This window comes from Crocuta crocuta, unplaced genomic scaffold (genome assembly GCF_008692635.1).
Source record: "Crocuta crocuta isolate KB4526 unplaced genomic scaffold, BGI_CrCroc_1.0 scaffold143, whole genome shotgun sequence".
NCBI classification, from domain to species: Eukaryota; Metazoa; Chordata; class Mammalia; order Carnivora; family Hyaenidae; genus Crocuta; species Crocuta crocuta.
This window is the reverse complement of record NW_027529175.1, coordinates 4,650,770-4,663,430: the sequence shown is the minus strand read 5'-3', so window position 1 is coordinate 4,663,430 and position 12,661 is coordinate 4,650,770. Positions and strand designations below refer to the sequence as shown.

The following is a 12,661-nucleotide window of genomic DNA, read 5'->3' as shown; positions in this document are numbered from 1 at the left end:
TGCTTGTTTCAAATGTACATGTGCCTCAGTTTCCCCACCTGTACAGTCAAAAATCTCAGCACTTCCCCAGGCAGACACAGCTCTGGCATCTGCCCTGGAGTCCCAGGGCGGGGGGGACAAGCCCAGGTGGGTGGGCCGTAGGTCAGGAAGTGGTGAAATACTAGGGCAGGGGAGGGGGAGGGCCAGGGCTGGGGCTCCCCCTCAGGGCCCCGAGGTTCCACAGGGCACAGACACCGTGGCAGCACTGAGCACGGCCAGCCGCTCAGGGGCCCTTCCAGGGCAGGAGACAGAGGCGCCTTCCTAGCCTGGCAGGGTCCTGGCGTCCAGCACCGTACGGAGCCCGGGCAGCTCCAAGTTCTCCTCCGTTGTGGCCCTTGTGCCTCTGTCCCCTCCACCCAGGACGCTCTATGTGCCCCGCTCCCTAGGCCTGGCCCCTCCTGGTCCTTCGGCTGGGCAGTCACCTTCCAGTCTGGCCTCCCGCCACAGGCCTCTTATCATTGCCTGGGTGTGGGTCACCTTGGGGACTCATCTGGGGCCTGTTGACTCATTGGTCTGCCTTCCCTGATGGTGAGAGCCCGTGTGGGAGGGGCCTGGTCCCTGCTGACCCCTCAGGGTCAAGAACACACAGTAGCCGCTCGATTTACAGAGCTGAAGGAACCCGCGGGCTGTCTGTTAAAGGAGCAAGGTGGCTGGCTTCACCACACAGGCCAGGCAGCGTCAGCCCCCTTCCCCTCCCCTGCGATCCTCCAAACAAGCTAGGTTTCTTGGGCTCAGAGCCTTTGCACATGCTGCGTCCCCTGCTGGCCAGCTTTTGACTTTCAGGATTGAGCACAGACGTGACTCACTGGGAACGCTGAAGCCTCTGCGAGGCTCTCGGGGGAGTCAGCATGTCACCGTATACGGTTTCTGCCTGCCAGGCCCCCCTCAGTTCTCGAAGGAGGGACCCCCGGCCCTAGTGGGTCCAGGGCCCAGCACACGGCTGGGCTCATGGAGGATGCTCAGGACAGGTGTGCCGCATGGCTGGAAAGCAAACCCCCAGTGGGGTCTGGTCTGGCCATCTGTTCCCTGGGAGGCCCGGGCCCTGGGCAGAGGTGGACGGGGCCAGTGGTCACCCAGCTTCCCGCCCGAGGCCCAGTCAAGCCTTACCCAGGATGCAGGAGTGTGCGAAGGGGCCCTCGCTGGAGTAGAGGCCGTACGTGCCCAGGTAGGGCGACACCACCTTCTGGATCAGCGTCTCCAGGCGCAGGTAGTCCTTGGTCACACCCCGGGACTCGTGCACCCCCTGCAAAGGCGGGAGGGAGGCAAGCAGTCACTGGATGGCCCCATGCAGCAAGGACAGGGGGTCCCAGGGCATGAGCTGCTCTCGGACCTTGGCAAGACTAAACCAGGAACCAAGAACAGAAAAGTTCTTACGGAGCCATCCCCACTTACGGACACAAAGCCACTCCGTCACTTCTAAATAACACACGGGTCAAAGAAGAAGTCTTCACAAATACCCCAAAGTGATTTGAAATGAAGGAAAATGAAAACAGACCCAAGTTTATGGGAAGCACTGAGAGCCGTGCTTTGAGGGAAAGTGTAGGATCGAACAGATGTAAAAGACAAAGCCCGAAAATCAATCGTCTATGCTTCCACCTCAGGAACCCCGAAAAAGAAAAGCAAATGAAGTCCAACAGAAGCGGAAAAAAGAGATAAAAAGAGCAGAACTCAATGAGACTGAATCAGGGAACTGATAGAGGAAAAAACCCAAAAGCAGGCTCTTCGAAAAGACCTGCCATATCGCTAAGCCTCTGGCCAGGCTAATAAAGAGAAGACCCAAATTCCTAACAGCAAGAATGAGAGAAGGGCCTCAGCACAGACACCAAAGGTCTGGGGGGCGGGATTCCACGGGCACCCCCCAGGCCATCTAGCTGGACACCAGGGGCCCCACGTTCCCCGGAAACTGCCTCCACCCCAGCGACGGCGGGGCGGGGAAGGAACTCACTGCCGGTGAGGCCGATGGCACACAGTAGGCCCGCGGCACCCGCTAACCAGCAGCTGTGACTTCAGACCCACCCGGGACAAGTTCACGGGGATGTGAGACAAGGTCACTCAAGCGCAGGCCAGGAGGACAGTGGGGGCGCCCAGCCCAGGAAGCCGCCAGGCACACAGGCCACCAGGGGGCAGCAGCGCCCCAGCCTGGCCACCCGCCTGGGTGCTGCTCATGGGTGGGATCCAGGTGGGACCCCCCCCACCCCCGTCTTGGCTCTAAAGCCCAGCCCAGCCTCGGCGGGCTCCCAGAAGCCCCACAGAGGGCGTGACATCTGCTCTCTCCCCGTCACCCCTGAACGTGCCCCGCAGGCTGGCGGGTTCACTGCGTCACTGAGGGGCAGAAAGGGGCTGAAAGGCACCCTGCTCAACCCAGCCAAGGTCCAGCCTAAATCCTTCAAACGCCCGGCAGCAGCCCCGCCCGCATCCGCTTGGTTGCCTGGACGACCACCAGCTCCCGGCTGGGACCCTTCACACACCCCTACGCCCATCCGCCCCTCCCTTGCCCTGGAATCTACACTGGCCACCCGGGACGGGACTGAGGACCAGCCCCGAAGACCCTGATGGAGGATGCCCACGCGCATGGCAGGGGTGAGGCTGGGGGACAACGAACACGACCCCAGAGCCTGTCAGCCTTGGGTGGGGCCCGGCCTTCGTGGCTCTGGGCAAGCGAGGATCCTGTTTCCCACCTGTAAAATGGGCAGGCTGACAGCCTACCTGTCACAGTGGGTGGGAGAAGCTGGGGAACCGCAGGGTGCCGTGCCCATCACTGGGCTTGGGGTGCGGCAGTTTGCTAAAGACCCTGTTTGCAGTAAAGGCTGTCGGTGGCCCATCACATCCTCTGCCGTCCTGGGCAGGCCACCCGCCCCCAGCTGCTGGCGCCTTCCCAGAGCTGCCCTCTCGGGGGAAAGCCATCCGCGCCAGAAATGTCCGGAACTGTCGTGGGGAGGGAGGGGTGTGAAGGCACAGCCCCCCCGCCCAGGAGGGACAGCTCTGGGCCCGTTCGCACTCCTGGGCTCTTGAACTCCCCTCTTTTTCCGACACCGGGGCCGCTCCCGCTTCCCTCTCCCCAGCTCTGACAAGTCATGCGCTCTGGGTCTGGGGAGCCTGCGCCTCCCCCCCGACGCTCCCAGCACAGGAGCGAGCATGGCTCCCTGGGGCCCCACCCACCTGCAGCACCAGCAGCATCTGCACGATGGCGGGGGGCACGCGCGCATGGGCGCGGGCCAGTGCGTCCTCCAGCTTCACGCTGAGGGTGATGGTGTTCCGGAAGTGCAGCAGGGCCAGCTGGCGCACCGATGGCTCCTTGCCCTGTCATGGGAGACCCCTGCTTCCCTCCGTGTCCACAGACCCGGGGCCATGGCCTCCCTGACCCTCGGGTCCCCTCTACCCCGTCCTCCCTGGGTGACCCCCGTCCTGAAGACAGGCCCCCATCGGCTTCCCCAGCCAAGGAAAGGGTCACTGCCACACACCAAGGCCCTACTATGTGCTGGATGCAGCCTACTATGTGCTGCTCAGGGCTTAGCAGGGCCCAGACAAGGGAACTGTCCTGATGTCCACATCGGGGGTGGGAAACAGGTTCCGGGAGGTCCGGGGACGTGCCCATCACCGGGCGGGGCCGCCTGCAGCTGGGCCATGAACCCCCCTCCTCGGGGGCCGTTCACCTGCACAGGATAGAAGATGGCCTGCAGCGCGGGCAGCACGTCGCTGAAGAAAAAGTCCCAGGTCTCCGCCAGCGAGTCTAGCAGTTTCTGTCCTGTGAGCACAGGGAGCCATCACTGCTTGCCCTGGGCGGGCCCCTCCCCGACAGGGTCCTTCCTCCCGCCCACAGGAGGACACAGGAGCAGACTGGGCGTCCGAGGGGCCCGAGGGGTGTCCCTTGCCCCCAGGCCGACAGCACACAGCACTTAGCGGCTCTGAGGCCGGGGGTCTGCTTACAAAACGGGACGGTGCAAGGGCGAGCTCCCAGGGCTGCAGGGATGAAATGGGCTGAAACGGGGCCCGGGGCGGAGGAAGGGCTGGTTAGCGCCGCTGCTGGTTCCCGACCCCATCACACACCAGACCCACACAGCCCCGCCCACCCCTCTGCCCCCCCAGGAGCCGCAGCACACACATCCGGGTCCCGCCCCATCACCATGCCCTCAAGCAGCTGGGGGACCTCGCCACCCACGCAGATGTTTACAGAGCACCTGCTCTGCGCCGACCCCCTGGGCGAACAGGGGAGCCTCAAAAGTCCCCAGACCTGTCACAGGACATGGAAGCAGGACCCTGAATGGCAACTATGGGCACGGTCATCTGTCCATGAAGGGGCGACCTCAACGGGCAGATGAAGAGTTGGGAGTCTCCAAGAGATCAGGCCCCGGTCCCTGCCACCCTGGGCTGCCTGAGGTGGGGACCTGGAAGTGAGGGAGACCATATCCAAGAGCAGCTACACGCCCGGGGCAGAAGCAGGAAGCAGAGAGGATCAGGCAGGGAGGGCTTCCTGGAGGAGGTGCTCTCCAAGCTGATTTAGGAGGATGGTTTTGGCCAGGCTGACTGACATCCCCAGCGTGGAAACCACAACAGAGGTGTGGAAGGCAGGCATGTGGTCAAGCTCTGGGCACTTCCGCCAGCCCTGGGGAAGGAGGGCAGCCCCTGAGGTGGGGAGGACAGAGGAGGTGTCCCCACGCAGGCTCTGGGCTCCCCCAGCAAGTGCAAAGCGCTGAGCCCTCGGCCCCTCTGCCTGGACTAAACAGAAAGGATGAACGGCCGCGGGGCCCTGGGATGTGTCGTCAACGCCTCTGCTACTGGGTGGGACCCCCCTGGGACCCACACCCCGCCCTCCCCCAGCCCCTGGAAGTCAGACTAGAGTCTGGTTGGAGAAAGAAGGGCTGGCAGGGGGTGTCTCTGGGGAGGAGGGGAAGTGCCACGTGCCGGCTGGCCGCCCAGACTATACCGCTCATGTGGGACTTTCTGGACGAGCCAGGGCAGCAGGGAGCCGGCAAGGGCCGCTCCTCCTCACCTTGTGCTCCGGGCTCCGCCCTCCCTGCCCCATAAAGCCCCCAAATCCATGTAGGTGCGGGGGACCGGGGAGGGGAGCCTGGAGGGGGCGGCTCAGGTGGCACGGCCTCTGCGTGGCCAATCTGCTGGCACCGAGGCTCCGGGCCCGGCAGCCAGCTCCCGACCCTCCCGGGGCCCACGCCTCGCTCTGCGGAACCCGGACGGGGCGGGGGGCGGGGGTGCTGCCCGCCCGCGGAGCCCTGCCCGTACAGAGGTCCCTTCAGGTCCCCGCCGTCGCCGGCAAGAAGAAAGGCGGCTCAGTTCCCTGGCCGGCCGTGGGGTGGCTCTGGGCACGGGCCAGGCCGGCGCCCGCAGGCGGCCCTCCAGCCCACGGGGCGGAAACGCGGGGAAGGCAGAGGCTGTTCAACACGGACTCTGGGCCCCACAGTCCTCCGCTGCGGTCTAGGGCGCCGGGAGGGGGTGACGGGGCCGTCAGCGGTCAGTCAGGCGGCCCGCTGCCGGAGCCCTGCCCTGCCCTGCTCGGGGACCCCAGTGTGACCCTCTGTGAGGTGGGCTTCACACCTGTCCTCACACACAGGGCGGAAAGCCGCCGGGTAGCAAGTGCTCAGTAGCTGCCCGGTCGGGCTGTCGCCTGGGTGCAGGCCGAGTGCCGGGGGCCCCGGCGAGCGGAGAGCGCCGGGCCGATCTCGGCCGGGGCCCCAGCCCCTGTGATGACCACAGGGCAGCGAAGAGATGCCAGCGGGGGCTCTGAGGAGGAGGGCGGCCCGGAGGGTCGCGGTGAAGGCCGGCTGGGGAGTCTGGGAGGCTGACCTGTAACAGGCCGGGTCCTGCCGGGCAAGAGAAGGCCAAGCCCAGGGCCCGGAGCTCCCCCGTGGGGACCTCACGCGGCTGACCGCTGTGGGGCCATCGTGGTGCAGCCGGAGCCGGCTCCTGCGAGCCACGGTCGGGGACCACGGAACCACACCCCAGAAATGGTCCAGGAGAGCGACTCCACCTCGAGGCTGTCCCTCCAGACTCTCTACTTGGGGGCTGATGTCCAAGGCCTCGCTGGAGGCCGGAGGGAGTGTGGGGGTAGGCAGCAAGGTCCTGGGGCCACTCCGCACGAGGCCACCCATCCCCCCCCAGCAGAGGCACAGGAAGACACGGCCAGCCACAGGGTGTGGTCTCAAGGAGCTCCTCTGGGACCACGTTGGGGCTGGAGGCGGACGGCGTGGGTTCCGAAGGCTGACGCGCAGGGTGTGGTGTCGGCTACTGTCCCCGTGGTATGTCCTGCGGGGCCAAATGTCCTCCCGAACAGACCAGGTTTTGAGACCCGACTCAAGGGCCACTACCTCCATGCAGTCCTCCCTGACTGCCCAGATGGAGCTGACCCTTCCTTCCCCAGCGCTTCCCTTCACCCTGACAGTCATCACACCGAACTGTCACCTTCTGGTCCGTGTCTGTGTCCCCAGCTGGGCTGGTGAGTCCCTGCCTGGATCTCCTCCACCCCCAGGTCCCCGGAGGCTACCTGGGGCCTGGCCTGAAGTGAGCGCGCTGTGGCCCCCAGGCTGGGGGGCTGGAGGGGGCGGGTGCTCCCCTGCGGGGTGGCCTGGCGGACACGGGCCTTGCAGGCACGACTCCGCTAAGCAGCACAAAGCCTGTCTTTTCTGAGGACCGCGGCTCCGGGCTGGTGGGAGGCACGGCGCGCTGGAATGCGCCGAGTAAGGAGCGGGGCGTGGGAGGCCGTCTCCGCGGGCGCCAGACCCTCCGGCCCGTCCTGCTGGCTTCCTTTGCTGCCTCCTCCAGGAAGCCAGCCTGGACCCCGGCAGTCTGTGCCTCCGCCTCCCCCCGACTGTGGTTCTCAGGCCTTTCTCAGGCCCCTGCCTCCCAGCTGCCCCCCGAGGTAACAGGAGGACACGCAGTTCTGAGTTCGGCGGGACACACCGGCCTCAGTATCCTCCTCTGCGAAGTGGGCTGACACCCCTTCTCTCCAGGGTCGGAGTAGGAGCTGAAGCAGCAGCGCGGGCCCAGGCAGCAGGCCCGCGTGCCTCGGTTTCCCTCCGTGCTCAGCGGCTGCGGCGATGGCACCTCCTTTGCAGGGTGGTCGGGAGACCCGAGGGAGCGGCGGCTGAAGCACCCAGGACAGTGGAGCCCAGAGCGAGCTGCGCGGTGCCCAGCGCACAGAAGGTGCCCAGGAGTGTTCACGGAGCTGGGACTCGGCGCAGGGCCTGGCGCGAGCCCGGCCTGAGCAAGGGCGTCGTGCTGTGGCCGGGTCGTCCGGTGACTCCATCTCTCCCTGCGCCACTCGCTCCCGCAGGGAGGCGGCGCCGCGTGGCTGCCCGCGCCTGAGGGCACAGGAGCCGGAAGACGCCTCCCTACGTGCCGGTCCGGCCGGGCCCTGGGGCTCGGGGTGTGGGTCAGGCTGNTGGCTGCCGACAAACGGCCCGCCGTCACCGCGCTGCCACTAGCTGTGAGTGGGAACGATGACTGAGGTCCCGCGGGTGGGCACGAGCTTTACGCGAGAAAACCCGCCCCCAGACTCCAGCTGGGCGGCTGTGTCCAGCCAGGAAGCAGGCCCGGCTCCGGCCGCACGCGTCCGCGGCCTCAGGGCACCCCTGTGCCAAGCTAGTTCCCTGGTCCTCAAACTGGGGCTCCTCCAGGCCGCTGGGACGGGCTCACAGGCACCGGAAGGCCCCGCGGGCAGCGTGGGGGGGGGGGCAGGGTCTTGCCGAGATGTCTCTCTGTTCCCCCGGGCTCCAGCGGGGGGGGCACACGCTGTCCCCAGGAAGGGCCCCTCCTGGGCTCAGACGCAGTCTCGCCTCCTCGCCTGCCCTCCCAGCCAGAGCCCTGGGGGCACAGAGGCCGCCAACGCCACGCTTCCCAGCAGCCGCACCAGTAAGAAGCGTGGCCGGAGCTCGGTCCCCGGCGCGGGGCCGCCAGACTCACCCTCATAGAAGCGGATCTTGTCCCTCAGGATCACCATGCCTTTCGTCAGCAGCTGGTTCTGAAAGGCACACGCAGAGACGTCACTGCCCTGGAGGGGGGCGGCAGGCGGGGCCCCCAGGAGCCCCCCAGCCACGGCAGGGGCCCAGGGTGAACGTCAGCTCGCCCTCCCCCCCGCCCCGGAGGACAGTGACAGTGACTGAACCAGGGCTGGTCAGACAGGAGGTGGCTGCAGGGACCCCCCCCCCCAGAGGCCAGCGGGCGGGGCGGGGGCGGCCTTCACATCCCAGGACGAGGGAAGGCCTTTCAGCAAGAGGGGCCCATGCCTGACGCCCCCGCGTGGGGACCGCCATCACGTGGGTCCACGCGGTCACGCTGCCCCGGGCGTCTTGGCCGAGCACGACACCGTGTGGCCTCAGCACCACCAACGCCAAAAGGAGGACACGGCCCACTGTCCACGGACGGACGGACGGACGGACAAAACGGGGTGTCTCCGCGCAGCGGAATATTATTCGGCCGTGAAAAGGAGGGAGGTGCCGATGGGCGCAGCACGGATGCGCTCGCTAACGCCGTGCTCGCGGGAGCAGCAGACTCGAAAGGCCCCTGACAAGAACTCTCCAGAACAGGACCATTCCGGCTCAGAGCAAATGGCGGCTGCCGGGGGCTGGGAGGGGTAGGGGGTGGGGAGCGCTTAGAAACGTGGGGCTCGGGGCACCTGGGGGGCTTAGTCGGTTGGGCGTCCGACTTTCGCTTAGGTCATGATCTCGCGGTTCGTGGGTTCGAGCCCCGCGTCGGGCTCTGTGCTGACTGCCAGCTCGGAGCCTGGAGCCTGTTTCAGTCTGTGACTCCCTCTCTCTCTGACCCTCCCCTGCTCACGCTGTCTCTCTCTCTCTCCTAGAAATAAATAAAACATTAAAAAAAAAAAAAGAAACGTGGGGCTCCTGGGGCGCTGGGGGGCTCAGGTCATGATCGCGCGGTTCACGAGTTTGAGCCCCGAGTCGGGCTCTGAGCTGACGGTGCGGAGCCTGCTTGGGATTCTCTCTCTCTCTCTCTCTCTCTCTCTCTCAAAACAGGGAAATACACATTAAAAAACTATTTTTAAGTGCGGGGCTCCTGCTGGGGGGGCTCTGACACCAGCGGTGTGAGGACACGGAGCACCCCTGCGCCACACACTTGAAATGCCCGTTGCCGTTAACCTTCACCTTCACAACGACCCAGCCTGGACAGATGGGGAAACTGAGTCACAAGGAGGCAGAGTCCCACCGAGAGTGGTGACCCCGGCCCCCCTGGCCACAGCTCGGAAAGCCATCCCGGCCCGCTGGCGGGCACGGGCCACCCACCTGCAGGTACTCCGTGAAGAAGGACCCCAGCTCCGTCTTCAGCAGCTGCCTGTGGGCGGGAGGGGACATGACAGTGAGGGCAGCAGGGGGCAGAGGTCACGTGGTGGGGACACGGGGGTCGGCGGGGCAGGGGGAGGCCGCCCCGCCCACCTGTCCCCTGTCCCAGCACTGCGGGGACTCGGGCCTCTGTGGCATTCAGCTGTGACACCCACCGCTGCTTCACACACCTCCCCGGAGGGGGCGTGGGGGCCACAAGCACCTCTCACATTCTCGGGGAGCCCCCCCCCGGGGGCTGCAGCACCTGGCTGCAGGTGCCGATCACCATTCCCTTTAATAAGTGAGGGAAAGGAGACTCAGAGAGGTCAAGTGACTTGTCCGAGGCCACACAGCACACACCAACTTAGGATCCGAACCTCGTCTTTTGTACATTTGTTGACAATTCTCTGCACTGCACGGCCCTGGGGCTGAGGATGGCGGGCGCCCCGCTCCACACCAAGCGCAGCCTGAAACGCTTGGGCATGTCAACACCAGGCCCGGCACTCAACCTCAGCTCTCCTCTCTCTCAGCCTCGGAGCTGTGTGCCCACATGTGCGCGCACGCCTGGGGGCCACTGAACTCGCGCCCCTCCCACTAAGTGGGTGCTCTGCTTCTCAAAGGCCTGTCGGGGTGGCTACACTCTACCTTCCCGGTGGAGCTAAAAGCAGGACCCCAGCTCAGGACTGGCTGCCCCCCAGTGGGGATGGGGGCCTGGGGGCCAAGGGATGCACAGAGCGCAGGTGGCTTGTGGGAGGTAGCGAGCCCCCCAGCGGCTGACTGGCTGTCATCCCTGGAGCCTGGGGCGGAGATGGGGCGAGGGGACACGGAGAGGGACACGTGTCCTGAGCAGCCCTCGGGCCACGGCCAGGCCAGGCACAGCCCTGAGCTCCCAGCAGCCTGACAGGTGGTGCGGGTGTCCCTGGACGGGAGGGAGGAGGAACACGCCTTTCAGGGCAGTGGCAGCCCCGGGGCCCGCCCCGCACCCTGGCCGTCCCACGGTGCGGGGCCCATGCTGCATCACAGCCCGGCGCCGTCCCCGCGTAGCTGTGAAGTCGACAGCGGAAGCGTCCAGCAGGCTGAGCTCCGCCGGGACAGGGACGGGGGAACGCTGACCTGTGTGGGCCCAGTGACCCTCTGCCCCCAGCCTGTCCCCCCACCTTCTCCCAACTGTCTGCGTTCCCAAGGACCAGGCGTGACCTCAGCTCCTGGTGTGACCCCCATGTCCGGGCTCAGTGTCTGTCTCAAGGTCACCACGTGGCAAGGCCGGGGAGCAAAGGGCGAGGAGGGAGGGTGTTCTCGTAGGCGCAAGGCTGAGCCTGGCCGAGTCTTCTCGGCAGCCCCTGTGCTGCTGGACACGTCCCCACCCCCGTCTGCGCTCAGCACCCTCATCGGGGGCCCGAGACTCGCCAGAAGGCAGAGCAGGCTGTCAAGTGAGGTCACAGCTTATCCGTGGTGTATACAGCAGGTGCTCAGTAAAGCCCTCCTCACCCTCTCCCTGGTCCTTGGCTGGTGAAAGTGTGTATGAACGTGAATGAATGGATGAATGTCCCCTGCAGGGCCAAGCGTGACCTGCTACGTGAGCCCCTGGGCAGGGGCGAGGGCGTGTCCGGCCGAGTGCCCCCACTCTGTGCTGTGCCCACTGGCGCTCCCAGTTGCTGACGAAGGGAACCATGTCCATGCCACAGATGTGGAGACTGAGGCTCGGGTAGGGCATGTGGTGAGGTCCCCGGGGGGGCCCACTGCTTAGGCTGCCCCTATGCCCTTAGGGGACCCCCAGGCAGCCTGTGCGCCCCGGGACACCACTTGGGGAAGGCACTGCAGGGGGACCAGCCTGGGTGTCATTGGAGGGCCAGGGGCCGAGGCCACGGCCACCCTGTCCAGACGCGCTTGCTGCCTCGGGAGCCGCAGGGCCAGTGGGGCCTCGTGCAGGGGCNGGGGGCGGGGGGGGGGGGGGCTTTGGGGACCCAGAAGGTGGCCGAGTTCCCACCCTCAAGCTCCTGGTTCTCCGGGCCCCGGGCACACCGGCGACTGTCCCATCGAGTGCTGGGGGAGGGGCCGCCCCAGACAGACGACCTGGCAGGTACGAGGGACGCCGACTGCGGAACGGCCTGGGCCGCTGGGCCCGGGCAAGAGGCCTGGCACAGCTGAGCACAACCAGGGCAACCCGGGGCCCGGTTCTGTGTAAGGGGGGTATGGGGCGCCGGGCTGGCTCAGTCGGTTAAGCGTCCGACTCTTGATTTCAGCTCAGGGCATGATCTCGAGGTTTGTGGGTTCGAGCCCCGCGCCACACTCTGTACTGACAGTGTGGAGCCTGCTTGGGATTCTCTCTCGCTCCCTCTCTCTGCACCTCCCCTGTGCTCGCTTGCTCTCTCTCTCTCAAAACAGATAAAACACTCAAGGGCGCCTGGGTGGCTCAGTCGGTTAAGCGTCCGACTTCAGCTCAGGTCATGATCTCACAGTTCGTGGGTTCGAGCCCCACGTCGGGCTCTGTGCTGACAGCTCAGAGTCTGGAGCCTGTTTCAGATTCTGTGTCTCCCTCTCTCTCTGCCCCTCCCCTGCTCACGCTGTCTCTCTCTCTCTCTCAGAGGTAAATAAATCATTAAAAAAAAAAAAAAAAGATAAATACTTAAAAAAAAGAGAAAAGAGGGGGGATGCGTGCTGAGCCTTGTAGGGGCAATGCCATCCAAAATGGGCTAAATGGAGGGCGGGTGCTTACACAGGAGTCTTCTGCAGCCCAGGGTGACTTATTCTCTATCTGGAAAAAGTATTACGCAAAACGTGTCTGTTCTGGGGCCTCAGGACAAAGGTGGTCAGAGAAATGGTTAGAGAGAAAGGACTGGGCTGGCAGCCCGGGCTTCACTGAAATGAAACCCCTGTGCTTCCAAGGTCACTACGGAGAACATGAGCTTGCAACTCGTGGACGGGAGAACAGATGGGCAAATCAGTACCTGCTAAGGGGCTAGATCCAGAATATGTAAGGAACTGCTGTGATTCAACAACAGAAAGATAAAATAAATAACCTAATTTAGAAACGGGCCGGGGATGTGAGTAGACATCTCCCCGCAAGACGATACACAAAGGGCCACTGAGCACATGAAAAGAGGTTCCTGCCCTGAGTCATCAGGGAAACATAAACCCAAACCACAAGATGGCACGTCACCCCCACCCGTGCTGTTAGAATAAACCCCCCGTGAGAAGGTGGTGGAGCGGAGCCCTCAGACGCAGCTTGTGGGAAGGAAGCAGGTGCGGCTGCCGCGGAGGGAGGCCGGGCAGTTCCTTGAACCAGAGCGACCTGATGTGCCCCACACCCTCAGCAGATGCTCCCCCCGAGGTGA

At 65.2% G+C, this 12,661-nt stretch overlaps 1 protein-coding gene across 1 annotated transcript in view; it reads right to left on the bottom strand.

Annotated features, from left to right (window-relative positions):
- Nucleotides 1–12,661, bottom strand: part of PRR5 (proline rich 5) — a 15,980-nt gene that overhangs the window by 1,193 nt on the left and 2,126 nt on the right. The window contains 5 exon segments of the mRNA XM_077758009.1: nt 1,147–1,282; nt 3,199–3,339; nt 3,693–3,784; nt 7,954–8,011; nt 9,291–9,339. Coding sequence (XP_077614135.1) covers nt 1,147–1,282; nt 3,199–3,339; nt 3,693–3,784; nt 7,954–7,990 — 406 coding nt within the window. The 5' untranslated portion in view covers nt 7,991–8,011; nt 9,291–9,339.